Raw genomic sequence first — 26,175 nt, forward strand, 5'->3', positions numbered from 1 at the left:
CACTTCTTACACCTGAAAAGAGGCACTCACCAGAAATGAGATAGGGCACTTATGAGTATGGGAAATGGGCATTTGTCGACGGAAAAGGGGCATCCATCAGAAATTGATTTATCAGAGGTGAAAAGGGGCATTTATGAAAAGGGGATAGGTCCCTAATATTAGAAAGGAAAAGGGGCACGATTCAAAATAAAATGGCAGTTAGCAGAGGTGAAAATGGGCACCCATCATAGATGAAAAGAGTACTTATCAGGAGGGGAAGGGGTACTTTTCAAAGTAAAACGAGTATCTCTCAGATTTGAATAGGGGCAATTATCGGAGGTGAAGAGCGCACTGAAGTGAAAAGAATTAACTTCTCGTATATGAAAAAGGTTATTTACCAGAAATGAAAAGGGATACTTATGAGAATGAAAAGGGACACTTTTTTATGAAGGGCCTCATTTTTCTAAATAGCCCTTATCAGATAGGAAAGGGGGGACATGTGTTGATAAAATGTGCGCTTATCCGAGTTAAAAAGGGGTAGCTCTGAAAAGGGGAAGGGGCACTTCTTACAAAGTAAAAGTGGCAATTTGGGGGTACTTGGAAAAGTGGGGGAACTTTGCCCCCTACCCCTGCCACCCGCCCCATCATCTAAAAATCCAAAATGATGTTGTAGGGGCCGGGCGCGGCTTTATCATGAGTGCTTTTATGTGATCCTCTTTTTTATGAATATATTTTTCCTGGAATCCGACCCAGATTGCACACCCTAAAATGATGATCATCTCCAATATGCTTGCAGTTCACGTATGCACCCCTTCCTCCTTATCCATCGTTACCGTCACTGCCGGTGTGACCGCGCCGTTTGTCCTACCAGTTTCGTTTGTCCGTCGGACATAATATGCGGGTTTTCTGCTCGCACGGATCGTCCGCGACTCGCACGGATCGTCCGAGGGACGATCCGTGCGGATTGCTATCCGCGCAGTCTGTCCCCCCATTGTTTTACGTGTATATTTGATAAAAGGAAGAAACTCGGCAAATCAATGTATTTAGACCCATTGTAAATCATGTGGTTGGCATTTTTTCTAGAAATTACATAATAATAACTCTCTACAATTTTTTTAAGCAAATGGGCCAGTCCTTTTGAAAGTAGAAGTGAATATTTTCTTTAAAACCTTTATTCTATGAAGGCATACTCGTGATATCGGCCCCACAATTACTGTTGTAATCGATTGTACGTGGCTTAGTACTTACGGTCAGATGAGCATATTTTAATACCATATTCATGACACTGGCAGGTCACTAATTGGCGTATAGTCCAAGGGGCGGAGCCCCCGGAAGCGCAGGGGTTTTAGGCATTACAATTAAGGTCAGATTAGCATCCAGGGGCCAGCCTTAGGGCCCAAGATGGAGTCCAGGGGGCAGAGCCGCCGGAATTAGCTCAGGGGTATGGGCATTTAATTACGGTTACATGAGCATACTTTCTTTTCTATTTCTTTCTATTTAATTCTCTTTAATATACTTTTTCAAAAGTGTGGGGTGGGAGGGGGGGGGGCTTGAGCCCCCAAGCCCGCCGTTCCGCGGGACCTGACATGTCGGCCTCTAAATAGTAAATAAGCACATTTCTTGCCTGACTGTAAATTGTGATATATGTCATTCTCCAACAAACGCATAAAAAGTATAATTTACTAAAAAGCGAGGAAAAATCCCGAAAAATTAGGCCATTTCAGCAACATCTGTATATCACTGGTATCAAATTAGAAAAAAAAAAAAAAAAATCACTTTTAAAGTTTATATTGGTGGGGGGGGGGGGGGGGTAGGAACTGGCTGAAAACTTACACCTATGGTGTCGAGGGGCTCTTTCTTCATTTTTTTGTTCGGTAATAAATAAGGTTAGTTTGTGTGGGTGTCACTTAGGCGCGGATATACGGGGGCGATGGACCCGCCCCCCCCCCCCTCTTTGAAAAAATAAGAAAGGAAAGGAAAGAAAAAAGAAAGTAAAGGAAAAAGTAAAGAAAGAAGGGCTAAAAACACGAGTTAGAAGTAGACCCATCAGGGCACTCACTTATCCGTATCAGGAGGAAAAATACACGGAGGCACGGGGTGAATTAGCCCCTGAAATGCCAAAAAAAGCCCCAGAAAGTCACAAAAGTAACCCCCGAAATGTTTAAAGTATTTTTCTCTGATCCGTATATAGGACAAGGCCCTAGGGCAGCTAGCCATACTCTGATATTTGGGTCGTTTTCCGATCAGAACTAGCCCTAACTATCATTCCAGGATTTTTTTGTTTCAGAACCTAAGACAAAGTTACCCAATCCCTTTAAGTTTCAAAAAGTAGACTTCATTGAACTGTAATTAGGCTTAGGAACCGGGGGGAGGGGATTGGGGGGCACACCCCCCCAAAAAAAAAATATATATTGGGGGGGGGGGGGGGGCTCAGAGATCATTGAGCCCCCCCCCCCCCCAATATTTTTGGCGGGGCTTATAGATATCATTAATTGAGCCCCCCAATCTTTTGGTGGGGCTTAGATATCATTGAGTCCTTAGGGGCTAAGATACCATCGAGCCCCCAATATTTTAAGTGGGGCTCAGATATCATTGAGCAGCCCCCGAGACTCATTGCGGGGCTAGGATATCATGAACCCCCCTCCTCCCCAATGATTATATTCTAGGCATGAAACCCATGTATACCTATAATCTACAGACGTACCATTCAATTATAAACATTTCATAAATATTTATTCAGGGAGGAGGGAGGGGGACTCAGACATCGGATCTCGCATATCATTGACCCAAAAAATATATTTGGTGGATCTCGGATATCATTTAACCCCCCCCCCAAAAAAAAATATTTTGGAGGGACTCTGATATCATTGAGCCCCCCCCCCCCCCATATGTTGGTGGGGCTCAGATATCATAAGCCCCCCGATATTTGTGTGGGGCTAGGATAACATCACGGAGCCCCCCGATATTTTTGAGGGGCCCGGATATCATTGAGCCACCCCCCAAATATTTCGGCCGGGCTCGGTTATCATGAGCCCCCTCCCCAATATTTTGTTCGTGCTGATGAGTTGAGGGAAGTGTATGCCGGAGATATTGACTTTGTAGCATTAAAGATAAACTTGAGTTCTGGTAAAAAAAAGAAAATGAATTCTCAGAGAATCTAACGAAACTTACACTGAATGTTCAAGATTACAAATAAATGTCATGTGCCAAACAATTTTGGAATAAAATGTATACTGGCTGAGTAATCGGAGCATAGAAAGATAAGGAAATCAGGGCAGTACTAGCCCCGACACCTTGTGTGTTGTCCCATATACATCTTTCTGTGTAAGTGATTGTAACTTTACCAAGACTCTGCCAAATTTATGATGATTTTGATGACTCCAGAACCTTGCATTACACACCATTACTTACATGCTATGATCAACTTTTCTGATCCATTTCACACCTTTTCTTTCACAATGCAATCGCATTACCAGAACTCAAGTTTATCTTTAACTCGGCAGCTAACAAGCCTCCAAGACGTGTGTCACGATGAGAGTAAACCTACCAAATATACATTAAAACAATCTGTGAGATTTTCAACAACAGTCCAATCTATAAGAAATCATTCTCAGAGGTGCACATCCTTCTTCTCATTTACCTTACAATCCCGGTTACAACGGCAACTTGCGAGAGAACATTCTCTGTCTTGAAACGGATCAAAACTTCTCTGATAAGTACAATGACCCAAAGAAAGCTCAACCAAAGCTTAATATTACACATATATAAATCTCGTTAAGATAAACTGAACTTGAAAACTATTGCCCAAACTTTGTTTCCAGGAACACAAGAAGACAAAACTTCTTTGGCACATTTGTCTGAGGCTGCATGAAAAGAAGAAAAGTCTGAAATTTTTCGCCGCGATGACATAGACGAGGAACAAAGAATTTATTTTCAGGTGCAAATTAAAGACAAAGAAGGATCTCAGAATTATATTTTTGGGTGGTGTCACATTTCAGTTTTTAAATATGTCTGATTATAGGCATGTGTGACTATAAAAGTTTTGTTTTTCACGTTCCTGGGGTACTATTTTTTCCAAAGGTGTTAAATGTGTGTTTTGTCATACTTAATAAAATAAACTGAATATCTTATAATTCAACGATTTCTTCAAGTAGGCCTACTTTTATTAATTTCTTCAACTGCTTAAAAGTAAGGCTACAAATGCTTTGTTATTGTAGAGCTGTAGTGTGAACAGGCTACTTAGTAATTCACATTTATAGATTGGTGCACATCATTATGCTTGATCATCCTCTCCTATCTGTTTTCATTCCTTTGTTAGTCATTCTTTATTTGCTACCTATGATATTTGAATATTCATTATTTCCTTTTATTATATAAATGATCATGTAAATCCCTATATATGCAAAATAAACCCTGGAGGTTTAAAGTTGTAAAGCCCATGGCAGTTCAACACACGCAATCATGAAATAAGGGTGTCTTCATCGAAGTGTCCCTGTAAGTTTAGAACCACGCCCTGACAATTAGGGTTAAGAGTAGAGAACGATATACAACAAATCGTCTTCTTTCTATAATAATTTAATGAAACGTCTAAGCCTCCGCGCTTCGTGTGGAATGGGTAAACTGAATTCAGACAAGGATTAAGAGTCGAGAACGGTACAACAAATCATCTTCTTTCATAATAATTTAATGGAACGTCTAAGCTACTGCGCTTCGCGCGGGATGCCTTTCACCCATCCCCTCCCCCACCTTGGGAGCGCTTTGCGCGCTCTTTTAGTGATTCGCTTGCTCCCTAAAATAAGATCCTAGCTACGCGCCTACATTAAAATATATAGCTATGATGCTTACTAAGTTGACGAAATAATTTTTATATTTATGTCATCGACGAAAATGACCATGTGCGCATAACAATTTAGCCTTTGGCCCCGGGTTTATAGGGTTAAATTTGTAGATATTGGAACATTTAATTTTGTCAGTAATTAATTGGTGGCTTGTTTTGTCGGGAATCGTTGGCCTCTATACCCCCCCCCCCCCACTGAAAAAGGACTAGCGACGCCACTGACGACACATCGGGCCTATACTTGAGTTTTGTGAGAGGCTCAAGTATCCGGGCCAGCTATTTATAGTTGAGTAAGTTTTGAAGAAAAACAAAAACGAGTACTCGCTCTCCAATCGTATTGGTTATTGGGGAATTTCGAGTGTCATCAAATATGTTTTTTTTTTCCTTTTAACATAATAATTGCTTTGCGACTCAATTCAGGCCTGACTAAATATAAACTTTTTCGTAAGGCAACAGACAAGTAATTTAGTCATATACCTTATTAAAATTTGAAGATTTCCTACACTAGTGCCTGGCCGTGCGTGTTCCATATTTGAACACTAAGTTGCACCTGAAATTGCAACATGTGCATTATAAGCTCCAAACGCTTTCTTTCATACAAATACACCAACAAAAAATCCCCAAAGCTTGAATGCATACTATTTCACAAGATGTAATTAAACAATATGAATTATATTAATGATACACTTACATGTACATGCAAATGCATGATCATTTTTGCGCTTCTTGCTCCCAGCAAGATAATTTCCTCCAACATTTTGTTGCTGTTATGAGTTTATGAGTTTATATTCATATTTTTGTTATCAAACAGGAATAAATAAATGAATATATAAATACATTTGTACAATGATAATTGTAAAATGATAAAAGAACAACCAATGAAAATCGCAACTGATCTTCCCTAAATCCTTTTCTTTTCTTCCTCTTTGTTTTCTGTCCCTTTCTCTCCTCTTTCCCTTTCACTTCCCTTACTTTTCTCTCTCTCTCTCTCTCTCTCTTTCTCATTTAAGTTTGCTGAGGGTGGCAGGGGCCGTTCACCCCCTCCCCCTGATCCACGCGATTTTGGTGGAATTAATCGCAACTGATCTCTGCTTCTTTTCACCCTTTTCTTTTCTTCTTCCTCTTTTGTGTTCCATTTTAGCTCTCTTCTTTCCATTTCCCTTCTTTCTCTCTTTTTTTTTGGCGGGGAGGGGGGTAGGGTGGTCGGGGAGGGGGCAGAGGCAAAGGCCTTTCTCCGCGATCCACATCTTGTTTGCAGAAAAATTGCGACTGATATTCCTTTTTTTCTTTTCCTCTTTTGTTTCTTTCCCTTTCCTTCCTTCTCTCTTGTTTTGCGCGGGGGGGGGGGGGGGGGGGGCAACAGCATGGGCGGCAAGGCCCTTCCGGCCTCCCAATCTCCTTCTTTTCGCCTTTTTCTTTTCTTTTTCCTTTCCTCTTCTCTCTTCTTTCCCTTTCCCTTCTTTTCCTTCCTTCTCTCTCTCTCTCTCTCTTTTTGTTTGCCAGGGGAGGGCAGGCAAAGGCCTTTCGCCTTCGATCCACACCGCGTTGGTGGGAAAAATCACAATTGATCTCCCGTACCTTTCTTTTCTTTCCCTTTCCCTTCTCTTCCTTTCTCTCTCTTCTAAGTTTGCTGTAGAAGGGGGGGGGGGGACAAGGGCCATTCGTTTTCGAGGGTTGGCAATGAAAATAGATAAACAGTAGAAACAGATCATGAATAAAGAAATAAACAGCTCGTTCGATTTGTTTTGAAGCATTATCTTTAAAAACCCGGACAGCTTTATCTTTATTGTCCTTAAAAAATAACTTCTATAATCACTGTCAGACGGGAGATATAATACCAATACGAAATGCATTAAGCAATGTCTAGACATAAAGGTCGAATCTCAACTTTAGTTTTCTCATTCTTCTTTACATTTCGAAGCGTTACATCATACAGGGGATCTTAATCCCTTTTTCTACAAATACATCAATGCCCCCATTTAAGCATACTTTGAATCTGGTCACGCTTCGAAAAGTTCGTGGCCTAGCATTTTGCTTCTGTTGATGATCAAATAGAGAAAGCACTCTTTATATATCAGGGAGAGTGTGAAAAAAGCACGAAGTAGGAGCAGTGCAATTTAAATATCAAGGGATATCAATTTCGAAGCGTGACCAGATTCAAAGTATGCTTAAATGGGGGCATTGATGTATTTGTAGAAAAAGGGATTAAATTCCCTGTATAATGTAACGCTTCGAAATGTAAAGAAGAATGAGAAAACTAAAGTTGAGATTCGACCTTTATGTCTAGACGTTGCTTAATGCATTTCGTATTGGTATTATCTCCCGTCTGACAGTGATTATAGACGTTATTTATATGGATGATAAAGATAAAGCTGTTTGGGTCTTTGAATATTATGCTTCAAAACAAATCAAACAAGCTGTTTATTTCTTTATTCATGGTCTGTTTCTACTGTTTATCTATTTTCCTTGCCAATCCTCGAAAAACGAATTTATTATGCATTTCACAGAGGAAAGTTTGCATATTGATGAAACATATGGGCGCAGGCCAAGATTTAAACCCACTCAAGTGTGAATTTGGCGCATCTTCCCTCATCTTCTTCAACCAGGAAATGGACTTCATTGTAGCCTTAGGTGAAATAAAATTGATAAAAGAACATCATAATCAGATTGTCCGACCCCGGAAACCCCATGAATTCATCAACTTTTGTCATACTGGTCCTTTTCCCTTTGAAACTACGCTTGACCTTTAACTCGGATGGCGGCCAATTTTTATTTGGCCAATATGGCCAGCATGACAGCCTCAAGGAGACCTGCAATTGATACAAGCAACATCATAATCAGATTCTCTGACCCCGAAAACCCCATAGATATATAAACTTTTATTATACTAGTCCATTTTCTTTCGTAACTACACTGACCTGTAACTATCAGATGGCGGCCATTTTGAATTTGACCAATATGACCAGTATGGCAGCCCCAAGGAGACCTCAAATCGATGAAAGAACATCAACATCAGATTCTCTGACCCTCAAAACCCCATAAATATATAAACTATTATCATACAACCGCTTTTCCTTTTGGAACTACGCTTGACCTTTAACTCAGATGGCGGCCATTTTGGATTTGCCCAATATGGCATACCTAGAGGGTGCCCTTCTTGGCGTCCGGAAGAAATCGTAAAAGTATGGTATAATCTACCTCTGGGCCAAATTTGGTGCTTTTAGAAGAATCTGCACCAAACAACCCCTATTTAGCACTAACAGCCTCCACTATATTGACTATGTATATTTGTGGACTAGAGTACGGACATTCGGTGCGGCAGGCGGACTACTGGTGCGAGACCTCTTCCGCACGGATTGTCCGTCAGACATTTAAGGCGCGCACGGAATGTCCGACACGGACATTCTGCGCGGATAAAATCCGCACCGATCGTCCGCTCTCGATCGATCTCTAATAGTCGGACGATCGGTGCGGGTTACTTTCTACGCGGTCACACCGGCGTATTTTTTATTTACACGCTAGCGAGGGGAATTTCTCGATTAATTCCAAGGGCTATTTGTCAGGAGCCCTTTCATTTCATTTTAGAAATAACCTCTTATTCTCTCCTAAAGACAATTTCTCTCTTGAAAAGGCTCTACCAGGCCCCTCAAGCTCTGTCATGTTGTATGCGTACGCGCATGCACGTGCATCCCTTCCTCCTTATTCCCTTATCCATCGTTACCGTCAATACCATTTGAGTAGGGCCGGCCCCCACTTCAATAACGGCTCCCAAGCCATCGGAATGACCCCAGAATGTATAGATGACCATTCTTCCGTTCTTTGGAGGGGCCGGGCGCGGCCTTTTCAGAAGTGTTTCTACACTAACCTTTTTCATGCACTACGGCTTAACATAAACAAGCATGCTAAGATTTTTTGAAAATAAGCATAATTCCGACTCAGTTTCGCATAACCTAAAAATAAGAATACGGCCAGTCACCCCTCCCCCCCCTCAATGCATCCGCCTTCACGCACACCCCCCCCCCCTCCCCTTGTCTTTCCCTTATTCGTCGTTCCTGTCACTAATTTTTAGTGCCATTTCGTTGTCTTTCTTTCTCCCCGGCTCCTCTCTTCTTTTTCTTTCCTCTTTTTTTTTAAACTCTCTCTCTTTTCTTTTCTTTTTTCTTCTCTTTTCTTTTATCTTCTCCTTTTTCCCCTTTTTTTTCTTCTTCTTTTCTTCCGGCTCTTTTTTCCTTCTCAATTTTTTTTGGCGCCGCCAATAGGGGGGGGGGGGGCCGCGGCCGTTTCGGCCCACCCCTGGATCCGCCACTGGGGCAGGGGGGGGGGGGGAGGTAACCGCGGCAGGACCAGGCATAGACAGAAATATCCATTATTTAATAAAACTGACTTCTGTCAACCTTCCCGATACACAGACGATACCGTTTGTCGCAGGCACCATGGAAGGGTTGGGGTTGGAAGGAGTGGTTAATTGCTACTTCATAATTATGATATAATTGTCATGATTGTCAAGAAATAACTATTGACCTCTCTTTTTTTTTCTCTCTCTCTCTCACTCTTTCTTTTTGCCTTTTGTCCCTCTTGTAATCACTCCCTAAAGACATTAAGCCAAGTCGGACGGACTACAGTAGTTCATTCATTGTATCCAACTCATTTTCACGGTCCCTTTCGTTGTCGATACGTAAACAAATGTATAAAAAGGTGATGATAATTATTATAGGCAGCCTTAAAAGAGTTATGACGAAACCAAGACCCAGGGGTAGAATACAACAAATAAAGCGAAACTATTAAAGCGCGAGTAAACAAAACATTTCATGGAAATAAGTGTTTTGGGACTAACTAACGAGTCATCATCTTCCAGTGACGTACAGCTATTCCTCAGAATTCCTAAGAAGAAAAAAAAATCATCAGTATATAAATACGACCATATACGTATCGGCGGATAGATGATTCCAGTCGATTTCTTCCGGGGGAACGAGGTATAGTACTAATCGCATGCGAAGCCAGCTCGGCTGCTGTACTGTGAGGACATATCCACTAAAGGCGCGAGAAGCAGTAGACAGCAGTATTTCAGCTTCACGTGGGATATATCGTGAGTTTCTTTTATATCTGTTTTATCTACATAATTCTATGTCTGTAATCTACAAAATTATTGTCTACATGCAGTACAGCCTAATATTACGTTAGTTGATAGTATATTTACTCACTGACACTGTTAATATCTAATCATGGCTGTTCTTGTTAATTTGTGATGGGGGCGGGGGGGGGGGGGGGGGGAGGTAACCGCGGCAGGACCAGGCATAGACAGAAATATCCATTATTTAATAAAACTGACTTCTGTCAACCTTCCCGATACACAGACGATACCGTTTGTCGCAGGCAGCATGGAAGGGTTGGGGTTGGAAGGAGTGGTTAATTGCTACTTCATAATTATGATTATTGTCATGATTGTCAAGACATAACTATTGACCTCTCTTTTTTTTTCTCTCTCTCTCTCTCACTCTTTCTTTTTGCCTTTTGTCCCTCTTTCTTTCCTTTTCTTTCTCGTATCGCACTAACTGTCTCTCTCTTCTTCTTTTTTATCGGAGGAAGTTGCAGTATTTTTACTCATATCAGTTTGCTATTTATGTATGAATGCATTAATGATGTGAATCTGAATAATATTCTTGTTGTATACTGTCGGCTGAGAGCTGAAGGGTGTCGACCCATTCTTGTTCAACTCTTAGCACTCTTAGCTCTCAGCATACAATATTATATTTATGCCTATGTTATAAGTAGTTATAGCAGTGAGTACCGGGACGGCCATAGGTTTTGTACACAATTTTGTTCGTACTTATACTATTTCTAATTGACTCGTGTACATTAACTTTGACATAGTCTATTTTCGAGAAAAAAACGGACTTATATAGTTGGAATATTTTTGGTTAACCCCAATTTATGGAATTATTTTAAAAATAATTAAAAAAATAATATATCTAGATAATAGTATACATTCTCAGATTTTATTGAATAATAATTTGACAATATGTGTTTTGCGTGACTGCTAAAGCATGTGTATGCTACTATGCTTATAAACTAGGGGACCTACGCCCTTAAGTCATAAATGACAGTAATGAGGATTAATGCCCCACAAAAGGGCACTAATATAGCACATCGACACGGTTTTGATCCTGGGGCCTCACAGTTACGAGGCCATTGCTTTGTCACTGAACCATGACTGTACGCAGCGGGGGCTAGGGTAGGGGGCAATTTCCATAAATTAAAAAAAAAACAGAAAATGTAATACATTTTCAATAATTTATTGCATTTTACCCCGGTCCACCAACATAATAAAAATCCTCTGGACGGCCATGCATTATGGCACACAGAGGAATTTTTTATGTTGGGAACCGGGGTAAAATGCAATAAATTATTGAAAATTTATTGCATTTAAAAAAAAAAAAATTATGGAAACTGCCTCGTACCCTAGCCCCCGCTGCGTACAGTCATGGTTCAGTGACAAAGCAATGGCCTCGTAACCGTGAGGCCCCAGGATCAAAACCGTGTCGATGTGCTATATTAGTGCCCTTTTGTGGGGCATTAATCCTCATTACTGCCATTTATGACTTAAGGGCGTAGGTCCCCTAGTTGATAAGCATAGTAGCATACACATGCTTTAGCAGTCACGCAAACACACATTGTCAAATTATTATTCAATAACATTTGAGAATGTATACAAATATCTAGATCTATTATTTATAAATTATTTTTAAAATAATTCCATAAATTGGGGTAAATCAAAAATATTCCAACTATATGAGCGACAGTGTACAAGCGCTTTTCCTATTTGGAACTACGCTTGACCTTTAACTCAGATGGCGGCCATTTTGGATTTGCCCAATATGGCAGTCCCAGAGAGCGCCCTTCTTGGCGTCCGGCAGAAATCGTAATAGTATGGTATAATCTACCTCTGGGCCAAATTTGGTGCTTTTAGAAGAATCTGCACCAAAATATCCCTAACAGCCCCCACTATATTGCGATACACATATATATATATATAAAATTTTACAAGTATCGATAATTTGAACTTTCATTAACTTGATTATTATTGTTATTAATATTATCATTATTTTGTATTATTATCATTATTTTTATTATTATCATTATTATTATTATTATTATTATTATTCATTATTATTATCATTATTGTTATAATTATAATTGTCACTAATGTCATCATCATCATTATATTATTATTATTATCTTTATTAATATTACTATTATTGTTATTGAAAGGTATCATTATTGTTTTATTGCCCTATATGATACCTTCCTCATTTAGTATTCGTATGGAGCTAGGTACAAATGAGTTTAAAGGGCCCATGACATCGAAATACAAGTGTATTGCTGTTGGTGTACATCTCATATTTTGAGATGTAAACTTCTAAATTTGTTTGATAGATGTTTAAATATTTTTTGAAATATTTGTTTTTCAAACTTGCTAAGCTCCACCCCAAAAAACCTCGAGATCTCATTCCCCTTGTGACATCATCTGTCAGTCATTAATGAGCTAACTTGGAAAAGTGGTATGTATCTTTGCCGAAGTCGACCACCTGTTACAATGAGAATATGATTTCAGTTAGACAGTTGACAGTTAAAATAATATATCATGAGTTAATTAAAACAAAAATCGAAGAATCTAGAGGGGAGGAATTTTGACGTTATACTTTGGAAATTGAATTTATACCTGTATGGTCAGATGTTTGGTTATTTAAGTTAAAAAGTATAAAAGACAGCTTACTAATGAATTTCAATTTCAAATTCTTGTATAATTTTTTAGCAATACCATATAATTTGTTTAAATGGAAAGTTAATGCCAAAGAACAATGTTATTATTGTAATCAAACAGGTGATTGTATGCACATGTTCTTTGTTTGTAACGAAGTCAGTATGTTTTGGAATGAAGTTGAAAGGAATATAAAGAAATATTTCATGTCTAATTTTAATTTCAAACCATGTCATTTATTGTTTGGTATTGATTTAATTCAAAGAAGGAAAAAGATGTTGATATTATTTTGAATTATGCACTTTTTACTCATTACAAAAGCTTTGTTGAAAAAGAATTTAAAAAGAAAACAACAAAACAGAGACTTCTTCATATTTTTATTTACCTATTAAATTATCGTTTACAAGTAGAAGAAAATATAAGAAAACCATGAATATCCCTCCAGAAATGGAGGCAAATGCTAAAAATGTGAATATGTTTATATTATTATGAAAAAATAAAGAAGACCTGAAATGGTTATTTTACCACAACCCAAAAAAAGTGGGGAAAAAAAACTATGCAAGGAGATGTGTTTTCGGATCTTTAAAGCGCTGAAACCCTCCTGGACCCAGGGGCGTCGCCAAGGGGGAGGGGGGGGGGGGTGCGACACCCCCCCCTACCCACTTATCAGGATTTTGTCGGTAAAATTGCGCTGCCGTCGGGAAAAATTAGAGGGAAAGAAAATGAAAAGAAAACAAAGGAAAAGAAAAGAAAGAAAAGAAAGGAAAAAGAAGAGTAGAAAGAAAGAGAAGGAAAAAAGATAAATGAGAGGGAAAAAAGAACTGAAAAGAAATGTATTTTGATAATATGCTGAATATTTTTGAGAAAGTAGCATCTGAAGATAAGGACCTAGTTATATTGGGTGATTTTAATTATGATTATAAGTTTGATGCTGCAAGTTTTAGTGATAATCCTGTTAATGTGATTGAAAATCTCTTCTCATTAACACAATTGATCCATAAACCCACCAGGGTTACAGGCACCTCTTCTAAATGTTTAGACCATATTCTTACTTCTGTACCAGATAAGCATATACTAAGTGACGTAGCTAAGATATCCTTAAGTGATCATTACTTTATATATACATGTATAAATGTCAACAATACTTCTAAGAATGTTCATAATGTAGTACGATTTAGAGACTATAAGAATTTTAACGAGAATGCTTTTATTGATGATTTAAAACATTCTGACGTACTTAATAATAATTGTACTTTTTGTATTCCCCTACGAGAAAAGTGGGTTGAATGGAAACAGGCTTTTTTAAATTGTTGTAACAAACATGCTCCTGTAAAAGAATGTCGGGTTAAAACTAGGCACTGCCCATGGATAAATTCTAATATTATTAAACTCATTTATAAAAGAGACTACTTAAAGAAAAAATATGATAGACTAAAAATTCCATATCTATTGACTGAATATCGAAATCTCAGGAATTCAGTCACCAAGCTCATACGAAAAGAGAAGAGAGAATATTTTGATTCAGTATCTGAGAGATACAGTAATGATAGTAAGAAGTTATGGAAGGAGTTAAGCAAAATTACTGGAAGGGGGAAAAAAGACTCTGTTTTACCATCTGATTTAGACAGTAATAAATTGAACGATTATTTTGTAAATATTGGTACAAAGATTTCAGAAACTTTCAGTAATCACGATCATGGAACCACCCTGAAAGTATACATACCTTTGTCTTGAAATCAATTAGTCCCGGGAAAACTAAACATAATCTCTCTCTATTGTCGAAAGAGAGTAGCCTTGATATCTTAGAATTTGATAGAAAATTACTTCAAATCTCAGCTCAATATATTAATATTTCTCTTAATTGTCTTTTTAATGAAAGTTTAAATTGTGGATTTTTACCTAATGATTGGAAATTGGCCAGAACTACGCCTGTTTATAAAGGTAAAGGCGATAAAAATAATATTTCAAATTATAGACCCATCTCAGTTGTATGTCATATTGCTAAACTGCTTGAAAAGGAAGTTCAGTCTCAATTTTTATCTTACTTGCAGACTAATCATCTTATTAGTGTTGACCAATATGCTTTTTTGCCAAATCATTCAACGAATACATGTTTACATAGAGTCATTGATGACTGGTACGAATCTTTTAATGAAAAGGAAAAAGTTGGTGCATGTTTTCTTGATATTTCTAAATGTTTTGATTGTATTGACCATGAACTTTTGTTGTCCAAATTGAATAAGTATGGTATTTTAAATACTGAACTTAAATGGTTTTCTAGCTTTTTATCTGGTCGGAAACAAGCAGTTTATTGTCATGGTAAACTGTCCGAATCAAAGGACATAACTATAGGAATTCCTCAGGGGAGTATTTTAGGCCCCTCACTCTTTCTTGTTTTTATAAATGATATAACTGATTGCTTACGATTAAGTACATGTAATATATACGCTGATGATGTTGTCTTATATGTTTCTGATATGGATATTAATGTCATTACATCTAAGCTCCAAGCAGATTTGTATGCTATAAATGAATGGTATTGTAAAAATAGATTACGTATTAATACTAATAAGAGTAATATTATGCTGTTGAGTAGTAACACACGAAGTAACGATGAATTAAGTCTGAAGGTACATATTGATACTGAAACAATAGAACAAGTAAGAAGTATCAGATATTTAGGGATTGAAATTGATGATAGATTATCTTGGGATATCCACATTAAATCTCTTACCAAATCATTAAGGTATAAGATTTTTACTTTGAGAAAGCTCAGTAAATTTTTAAGCTCTTCCATTTTAAATAAAATATACAAATGTACCATACAGCCAATCTTAGATTATTCTTGTTCCGTATGGGGAAACTGTTCTTTACAAAACAGAAATATTCTTTTAAGACTGCAAAAAAAGAGCTGCACGTATTGTCGTAGGGAATTTTGATTATAATGTAAATAGCTTGAGTATAATAAATTCATTAAAATGGCAATCCATTGACACTAGACGGGACTATTTTTTATCATGTATAATGTACAACTGTATTCATGGAAAAGCCCCAGTACGATTATGCAATGAAGTGGAAATGGTTTTTGACAGACATGGTTTTAACACTAGACTTGCCAATACGCTGAATGTTGTTTTACCTAAGCCTAATCTTGAATGTTTTAAGAATTGTTTTAGATACGCTGGAGGTAAAATCTGGAATAGTCTACCTTCTGCTTTTCAAAATGCTAAATCTATCGATGTTTTTAAACGTATGTACAAGGACAAATTTTTTAAACCTGTGTAATACAATGCCGATTCATTTACTGCTTTGACATGGCTTATCTCTCTCTCCCTCTCTCTCTCTCTCTCTCTTTCTCTCTCTCTCCATTTCCCTCTTCCCCTCTTTCTTTCTTTCTTTCCCTCTCCCCTCTTTCTTTCTTTCCTCTTTCCTCCTTTAATTTTTACCAGTTTCCTTATATCTTCTCTCCTCTTCTATTTTTTAGGGTGATATTTTAATGCCTTTTATTAAATGTGATTTGATATTTTTTTCGCTGTTAATTTCATTTATTTCATTGTCGTTTTTGTTTGTTTTTTTGTTTTGTTGTGCTTTTTACTATTTTTAATGCGTATTATGCTTATATGTTAGTTTTATACTGTTCTTACCTTTGCCTGTGAGCTTTGGTGATATTCGTTATTTATATTTCCGTGTTTTTATCCTGTTCAGGACCATGATGTAAAACAGATTTTGTATCTACAATGTATATCTGATTCTTGATATCCTGATTAAATATATTTCAATAAAAAAATAAAATAAAATAAAAAAGAAAAGAAAGAAAAGGAGAAAAGGGAAAAAGGGGGGAAAAGAGAAAATGAAACAAAGGAAACGGGGGGTGAAAGAGAGGAGTAGAGAGATAAGGGGTAAGAGCATGATCGAGAGGAGGAGGTGGGAGTAAGAGAGAGAGAAGGGGTTGTTGGGTGGAGTCGTCTCGTCGAGGGAGCAAGAAAGATACGCATAGATATGTTGCTGTGTGCCTGTTTCGGTATTCTCGCTCGATCCTCGCATACTTTATCAATGCAGAAGTTTGAACTCAGTGATATGTAAATAATGTCGGTAGACCCGCTATTTTTTTTTCCTGTGACTTTTTATCCGCTGTCACGACTTCGAGAGAGATTACAACTAAATTACTAATATTTTTTCGAAGTTTCACCAGTAATCATTTAAAATCATTGTCGATTGTCATCGTCATTATGATTTTTACTATAATATCAATCAAAAATCGTAAGAGCACATTTTTTTTTTTTTTGCTCCAGTTTTTGAGGAAATATTTCGCAACGACTCAGCCAGCCGCTGAATAAGCGGGGGGGGGGGGGGGGGGGGGGGGGGAGGGGAGGGGGTAAGTGCACTTTTGTTTTGCCTGATTAAAACAAAGCATAGCATAACAGAAGGGACAAAACACGTTAGTAAACAAAAGCTCGAACCAGTTTGAAATTTTACAGCGTAGAGAGAGGCCAAATTTGGAAATTAATCTTGATTCAAGGTTATAATGTTTGAAAGGGGAAATTCCTACCGCCCCACAATATTGACGACGACTACAATTACTTCTCCTTCTCTTCGACAGGATCCATAAGTCAGAATGTCTTGCCTATTTATAACGCAATAGTATTAACAATGTATCAGGTTTACATTTACAAGCTGTCTATGATCATTTTGGTTTGTACGTTTTGTCCCTCTAAATGAGCGAAAGAGTAGGCAGACTAACTGGTATTTAAAGGTACTATGTCCCATTTGCAGGCCAACAAAGTGAAACGGTTAAATTCCAACGGCATTTGAAAGACATTACTAATTTAGAACTTCTCTCAAAACGAAAGGGCTTGAAAATGGCTTTTAGTGGGAAAATAACGAATATTAGTTGTTGAATCGACTTAAGTTATTGCAATCACCTAAGTAATAATCTGATTTTTTAGACCCTTTAACCTTATGGTCGTATGTTTTGTGCTGCGCAAAGATTCAATCAGTTTAATTTTGGCCATTACAAGAACTGGGTAATAGATGTATACTGCTCATGGACCTGTAACAGCTCATTTTAAGTATGTTATTTTATTGAAAAAAAATTATGCAAGGAGATGTGTTTTCGGATCTTTAAAGCGCTGAAACCTCCTGGACCCAGGGGCGTCGCCAAGGGGGAGGGGGGGGGGGGGTGCGACACCCCCCACCCACTTATCAGGATTTTGTCGGTAAAATTGCGCTGCCGTCGGGAAAAATTAGAGGGAAAGAAAATGAAAAGAAAACAAAGGAAAAGAAAAGAAAGAAAAGAAAGGAAAAAGAAGAGTAGAAAGAAAGAGGAGGAAAAAAGATAAATGAGAGGGAAAAAAAGAACTGAAAAGAAATGTAAGGAAAAGAAAGAAAGGAAAGAAAAGAAAGAAAAGGAGAAAAGGGAAAAAGGGGGAAAAGAGAAAATGAAACAAAGGAAACGGGGGGTGAAAGAGAGGAGTAGAGAGAGAAGGGGTAAGAGCATGATCGAGAGGAGGAGGTGGGAGTAAGAGAGAGAGAAGGGGTTGTTGGGTGGAGTCGTCTCGTCGAGGGAGCAAGAAAGATACGCATAGATATGTTGCTGTGTGCCTGTGTCGGTATTCTCGCTCGATCCTCGCATACTTTATCAATGCAGAAGTTTGAACTCAGTGATATGTAAATAATGTCGGTAGACCCGCTATTTTTTTTTCCCGTGACTTTTTATCCACTGTCACGACTTCGAGAGAGATTACAACTAAATTACTAATATTTTTTCGAAGTTTCACCAGCAATCATTTAAAATCATTGTCGATTGTCATCGTCATTATGATTTTTACTATAATATCAATCAAAAATCGTAAGAGCACAATTTTTAATTTTTTTTTTGCTCCAGTTTTTGAGGAAATATTTCGCAACGACTCAGCCAGCCGCTGAATAAGCGGGGGGGGGGGGGGGGGGGGGGGGGAGGGGGGTAAGAGCACTTTTGTTTTGCCTGATTAAAACAAAGCATAGCATAACAGAAGGGACAAAACACGTTAGTAAACAAAAGCTCGAACCAGTTTGAAATTTTACAGTGTAGAGAGAGGCCAAATTTGGAAATTAATCTTGATTCAAGGTTATAATGTTTGAAAGGGGTTATTCCTACCGCCCCACAATATTGACGACGACTACAATTACTTCTCCTTCTCTTCGACAGGATCCATAAGTCAGAATGTCCTGCCTATTTATAACGCAATAGTATTAACAATGTATCAGGTTTACATTTACAAGCTGTCTATGATCATTTTGGTTTGTACGTTTTGTCCCTCTAAATGAGCGAAAGAGTAGGCAGACTAACTGGTATTTAAAGGTACTATGTCCCATTTGCAGGCCAACAAAGTGAAACGGTTAAATTCCAACGGCATTTGAAAGACATTACTAATTTAGAACTTCTCTCAAAACGAAAGGGCTTGAAAATGGCTTTTAGTGGGAAAATAACGAATATTAGTTGTTGAATCGACTTAAGTTATTGCAATCACCTAAGTAATAATCTGATTTTTAGACCCTTTAACCTTATGGTCGTATGTTTTGTGCTGCGCAAAGATTCAATCATTTTAATTTTGGCCATTACAGGAACTGGGTAATAGAATGTATACTGCTCATGGACCTGTAACAGCTCATTTTAAGTACGTTATTACCAAAGAAAAAAAAATGTCAGTCAGTCAGTCAATAGTGTCTGACAGTAAAGTATACAAGGTCAACGGGTTTCCTTGCATAATTTGAATACTAGGACACTGCTAATGTTAACATTTCACAGATAGGACATACATGACATAGTCATAATTCCTGCAAAGTTCTACAGAACTCGACGTTGGCTGCAAAAGGGACTTAGTATCTTTAAGAAAAATACGTATCACAATATTGTCTGCAAACTCTACACTCCTTTCTTCCAATACTTCATCTTCGTCAGACCTTTAATCTCGACACTATGGAAGATTCGACCATGATGCCGACGACAATAATGAACTGGACGATGAACACGACGGGGAACGAAACCTTGATTGAACCGTACACTGGTCCGGATCTTAAGCTCGCGACAAAGGTGATCAACATGATCCTCCTGATGCTTCTCATGATCTCCATGGGATGTACTCTCAACTACAAGGATTTTAGAAAGACGGTTAGTAGTACAGGTTTACGTGTGGTCGGGTACAAGGAGGTTCGGGTGTGGGAAGGTGCACGCGCGCAAGAATGTGCGGGGAAAACGAAGGGTAAGTCGTATATATGCGCGTATGTTTCTGGATAGGAAAAGTGGATTTTATTTTGTCTGTTCAGTGTGGTCTATCCTCTGCTAGTATACAAATATTGACTGCTCATGAGGATGATGGTGGGAATTATATACCTCATACATAGATTGTCATTCACTGATTGCTCAAAACTATATCACATGACAAGGAGCATTTCGATCTATCAAGTATCATTGCGTCAGAGGGTTTGGTAGCTACTATCAAACCCTGGGATAGGACTCCTAACCCCTCCTCGACTTTGCGTACACCAATTTTTTGAGTTGCTAGCTAGGCTACCGCAATCGCACGGTTACGCGCAGCGCGTAGGAATTCAATACTCTTGCCTTGGACTTTTCTTATTCTGGTGAGTACATTCCTCTTGACCTCATTTCCTGTTTTTTAGAGCTAGATCTAGACCCACGGCTAGACCGAATCATGAATCAATAAAAGGGATGAGGTATATAAAACAAATATGGACTGCTCTGTAATCGGATGATGGTGGGAACTACCACTCCCTCGGCGGTGTTCACACCGGCCCTTCTATCACCCCTCGGCTTCGCCTCGGGGGTGATAGAAGGGCCGGTGTAAACACCACCTTGGAGTGGTAGTTCCTACCATCATCCTCATGAGCAGTCAATATTTGTATATTATCACTCCAAAGGGATGTTCATACCGGCCCTTCTATCACCCCCGAGGCGAAGCCGAGGGGGTGATATAGAATGGCCGGTATGAACACCACCGAGGAAGTGATAATTCCCACCACCATCCGATTACAGAGCAGTCCATATTTGTTTTATATACCTCATCCGTTCCAAGATAGACGTATTCATCAACAACTTCTACAATATCATCATCAAATTTAAATAGTTCTATACCGTCTATATGAATTTTTCGAACTTTACCACGAGAAAATACAACAACTTTGATTTCAGCTGCGTTGACATGAAGAAACCATTTTGAGCTAGAGCGCCGTGACAACGCGTGAGTAGCGAGTTTTCGCTCAGCAACATACAAACCTTCGCGGACGCAGAGCACTCAGGTTTACGGCCGTCGCACACAGACCGTTCTCGATACAATACGTGGTTTCGCTTTTTGGTGAATGCGTACGTATCTCTACGGAGCAGGGACGTGATAGAGAAGGACTTGAATCAAGCCGTTCTCCTTTGACCCCATGCTCCAAGCCGCCGGAAAGTTATGCGCTAATCTGCAGCTGTTGACCAGGTGGTGAGATAAAAGAGCGCATGAAATTTTAGGATTTAGAATTCCTACATCAGAAAATGGTATCACAGCAACTGTTCGCTGTCCCTTCCAATGATTTCTCATCCATTGTTGAATGTGTAAAGAGTAGAACAAGCGAACACAAACTTGTGTAATTTCATTCTTTTTTAAACTTGAAAAATACAAAAAACACGCGAAAACACGCATTAGCAAACTTAATGTTATTGAAGATTGTAAATCATGGATCAAATAACGGGACTTTAAAGCATGCACAAATTAGCGCATCATCCTAAAATATTGAGTTTTTGACAGGATGTAATTTTTCTTTTACCAACTCTGGCACACAATTAAAAGGCAGGACGGAGTTCTAAATTTGAAAATTTGTTTGATGCACTATTCCCAATAAAATTCCCATATAAAGTTTTTAATTTACACTGTAATTTTGCCGGTAATTTGATATTTTGTAATAAATGTAAAACTGGTGCCTGGCTTACGAAATTCTCCGCAGTGGAAGCGCGGTTCGGAGCATGGAACTTCAAAGCCAAGTGGAATGTTACACATCCCATTGTTACGCTTTAGAACTCAAGAATGCGTTTGAATAAATTACAAGAGTTTCGCCTCCTGTTCTTTCACCTCCCTGTACGGAGGTATTGCATTTGCAATGCCATTAGGCAATTTTCGTAATGTAACCAAATTTAATGCATACGTCTTTGTGAAGTGCCTCGATACAAAATATTTCTTTCACTGTCAAGTTGACATTTGAAAAATGGCGCCGACCAATATTTTGCTAAGTGGGGGGTAGGGAGCGCTAAAATTTGTTTTCAATTTGAAAAAAGTGCCAACCAATATTTCGGGGGGGGGGGGGGGTAGAAAGCACCTTGGCCAGCCCAAGGGGGGGGGGGGATTTAAACCGCCTAACCCCCCTAGATCCGCCCCTGACACGAATGACTCTTCGGTGAGGTTTGTTTCTTCCGATTATTGTTTCTGAACAACAACAACATGAATATGGATATAACATGAATTGTTTTAAAACTTGATGATAAATTATTGTTGAAATTTGATAAAAAGCCGTTTTGTGGCTTGATCGAGACAAATTGTGCTAGTCGTGTAGTCCCGTCTGTACTGCATTGCGTGGAATGGAACAGGCCATTTTCGTAATACGTCTTTGTGAAGTTCCTCAATACAAATTATTTCATTCACCTGTCTAGGATTCGCAATAGTCAGAATGCAAACTGCATGTATTAAGTGTGGCAACAACTAATGTATGCAGATTGGATTCTGTCTATTTAAATACTATTATTATTATCAGGTGAATGAAATAGTTTGAATCGAGGCACTTGATTCACTTGGGGCGTCATTGAGAACGCCTGTAGATTTGGCCAAAACCCGTTCTAGATTTCAGGGCCTCAGCGGTCATCCAACTGTTACTATAGTATCTTCTCGATTTTTCACACGAACCGCAGATTCTAATTCCGCAATGAGTTTGCGAAAATTGCCTAATTGCGCGCTGGGGGGAATCTTGTACGCTGTGTGTGTGTGCAAAGGTCGCGCAGGGGTTAGGAGTTCTATTACAGGGATTTGGAGTACTATCACAGGGTTTGATAGAACGACGCAATGATAGATCGAAATGCTCCTTGTCATATGATATAGTCTTGACCAATCAGTGAATGACAATCTATGTATGAGGTATATAAATATCAATATCCCAACTGACATTAATCTCTCCCCTGTTTAAAAGATGACGGGGTTACGCACGGTGATTATGCATAGTGTTACTGCAGTGCTGTACATGCGTGTGTGTGTGTGTGTGTGTGTGTGCGTGTGCGCGCGTGTGTGTGTGTTTAGTCGTTCTTCTTAAAAATGTAAATTCACTATTTGAATAATAGGAGATGTTTGATGTGACGCAATGTCTTTTCGGGGTAGTTTTCACTAGTTTTATTGTCGTTAGCCGGGGGGGGGGGGGGGGGCAGCGAAAATATTAGAAAAGCGCCCGCCCCTGGGATCCCAACCAGTGTTTACTGATACTCTTATTTGTATAATTTTTAATATAAATAGTAGTACTTGTAGTATTAATAGTAGTGGGGTGGTAGTTGTATTGGTGAAGGTAGTATGATGATGACGATTATTATAATTATTATCATTATCTTCATCATCATCATCATCATCATCATCATCATCATCATAATTGTTGTTGTCATAATATGATATCACAGATCCGTCGTCCAACTGGTTTCTTCATTGGTATGTTATGCCAGTTCGTCCTTATGCCCCTGATTGGCTTTTGTATTGCACTAGCCTTTCAACTACCTTCAGCAGGGGCTCTATCACTGCTAATCCTTGCCTGCTGCCCCGGTGGCACCCTCTCTAATCTCTACACCTACTGGGTCGATGGAGATGTCTGCCTCAGGTACGTGGATTAACATAGATTTATGTAGGGAAATCTGGAATATTACATGCAGATGATGGATGTGCTGGCTCAAGCCCACCCCCCCCCCCTCTCAAAAAGAGTAGTTTTTAAACAAAATAAAGTCTCTGAATAGTTCAGAAAATACTTCCGCATCAAACTGTGGTTTATCATTTAATAAAAACCTATAATATATGTTTTTATTTAACTCCATGGAGGAGGAAGCGACATAATTTGCACCGCATTTCGTAAGATTGTAATAAAATCTTTAATCAAATAGTTAACTTCTTCTGTTATTTCAGATGTATATAAATTATATTATCACCTGAATGAATTGCGTCAGATTTGCTCAAGGACTCTTGAAGAAAAAAAAATCCATTCCTTACTCAGTTTTCTTCAAAAAGATTAATATAAAAACATATTTTTATTAATAATGGGTCATATAGAATGTCTACTCAAAATCAGTAAGACGATAATAAATGGCAAACTAGCGAAATGTATCGAAGCACAAATAGACGTAATCATGCAATGAGACGCTATTAAAGATGAAGTTGAGTTCTGGTCATGCGATTGCATTGTGAAAGAAACGGTGTGGAATCGACCAGAAAAGGTCTGTACACAGAAAGATGTATATGGGACTACACGAACACGTGGCTTAAAAATCCCACCCCCGAGTTTTACGATGTTATATGACATATTTAGAATATGAAGGCATTTGAAGAGCCATGCTTTTCAGGGAACATGTCTTATCTGATGTTCTTCCACACTTGCATAATAAGAATGATAACGCCTACAAATTATTTTTCACCTCTTCCCAGAACTCAACCTTCTCTTCAAATCCATAGTCCAATTGACCTACTGGCTAATTTTTTAATGTGAAGAAGCAGATTGAAATTAATTTCTAAGGAAAAAATTATTTCAAAAGGAACATTTTAATTACTTGCTCCTAACACGTTTGTCTTTGTTTATTACAAGTTTTGTCCCTATACTCTGATGTTCGCCATTTCTTATAATGAATTTAAAGACAAGGCGAATAGGATGAATATGTCTAAACACCCCCCCTCTTCTTTTCTCTCAAAAAGCGTGTGCATGACAGCAGCTTCGACAGCGGTTGCTATCGGAATGATGCCCCTCAATCTCTTCATCTATAGCCGTGTGTGGACCGACGACAAGGCGATCATTCCCTATGTCAACATCGTTACAACTCTGGTCATCATCCTCGTCCCCGTCGCTTTCGGTGTATTCCTGAATTGGTGGAAAAAATCACTGACTAAGCATATTACTAGGGTGAGGGATAGGACTTTGCCAGTAATCTGCGTATTCGGTTTGTAAATCATGTAAATGGTCTGGCCATTCTTCTGTTATTGAACAGAAGAATAAGTAACTACACTGGAAGCTTGTAGGAGGTGCCATCTGCCATGCCCTCTTTAATGCTATGCCGTGCTTGAAATTAAGTCTTCTTTTAGACATAATTATGTCCTGTGCTATAACCTCCCTACTATTTTAGTCCGGGAATTTAGTATGCTAGCTACGTAGGCTGACAGGCAGAGGCCTATCATGGGGGCATCTTCCGCGGTCCGACCCCCGTTATTGACAACTACCAGATCTCAAATATTTTCGAAAAATCAACTCATGACAAGCACATTATTAATACCCTATTCGTACGATCGTGTTAAATGGGCATGTTGATTGTCCTCTTGGGTTACTCTCCCGGTTACTCTATCCTGATATATGTCCAAGATTGGCAGTGTTATCAAAAACTGATCATAAGACACATTAAACACAATTTCCAAAAAAGAAACATGATTTCAAAAGTCTTTACTTTAAAGAAGGTTCAGAGTTCCGAAATTTATGATAATATTTGTATATAACAGTTGAAACTTCAGGATGTACATTCAACATAAGAGGACGGCAGATTGTAAAACTTGAGTTTTGCATTGTTCCATGACCTTTCTCCTTTTCTGCACAATTAGATTGGCATCGTCTGTTCCTTCATCTGCCTCATTTTCGCCATCGCCATCAGCATCATAATGAACCCTGCCTTTTTCAAGGCTGGATGGAGGCTCTGGTTCTGTGCCGCAATACTTCCGATGATAGGCTTCTGTATGGGTTACAGTATCGCGCGCCTGCTCCGTCAACCTCATAAGAAGTGCCGCTCCATCGCCTTCGAGACCGGTTCACAGAACGTATCTTTGGCCTTGACCATAACCGTCGTCACCTTCGCTGACTCTCCTCTCTTTCTTGACATGCTCTTCTATCCCTCCCTCTACCTCTGTTTCATAAACATCGATTCCTTTACCGTGATCTTCTTGTATAAGATCGTCACCTACTATCGAGAGAAGAACTGTCCACGAAAAGAGAAGGAACCCAACGACAAAGACGTTGACGACGAGGATGACGACGATTCTAACAATAAAGAGAGCGACGAGAAGGAGAGCACAAAAAATCAAGAAATGAAACCCATGTACAAAAAAATCTTCAACAAAAATGGGGAGATATGATAATGTCGATATCATAGGATACCTCGCTCGACTTACTCCGTTGTTAGGTTCGTGTAGGGTGCATCCATTCTCTTTTTTTAATTTTGTATTTTAAATGTTAAAAATCTTGATCATAGCATTATGAATACAAAATATTATTTACTCATTGTACCAACGTATTCTCAAATATTTTAAAATACAATGATTAGATCGAGCAGGATCTAAATAGGGGAATAGCGAGC

At 38.7% G+C, this 26,175-nt stretch overlaps 1 protein-coding gene across 1 annotated transcript; it reads left to right on the top strand.

Annotated features, from left to right (window-relative positions):
* The first annotated feature begins 9,784 nt into the window (after positions 1-9,784).
* On the top strand, positions 9,785-25,954 carry LOC586713 (ileal sodium/bile acid cotransporter-like). The gene is made up of 5 exons (XM_030990348.1): positions 9,785-9,902; positions 19,516-19,725; positions 23,263-23,456; positions 24,536-24,740; positions 25,427-25,954. The coding sequence occupies exons 2-5, from the start codon at positions 19,534-19,536 to the stop codon at positions 25,952-25,954; spliced, it is 1,119 nt and encodes a 372-aa protein (XP_030846208.1). The 5' UTR covers positions 9,785-9,902; positions 19,516-19,533.
* The last annotated feature ends 221 nt before the right edge of the window (positions 25,955-26,175 follow it).

The sequence above is a fragment of the Strongylocentrotus purpuratus genome, unplaced genomic scaffold (assembly GCF_000002235.5).
Source record: "Strongylocentrotus purpuratus isolate Spur 01 unplaced genomic scaffold, Spur_5.0 spur5_contig_844, whole genome shotgun sequence".
Lineage (NCBI taxonomy): Eukaryota > Metazoa > Echinodermata > Echinoidea > Camarodonta > Strongylocentrotidae > Strongylocentrotus > Strongylocentrotus purpuratus.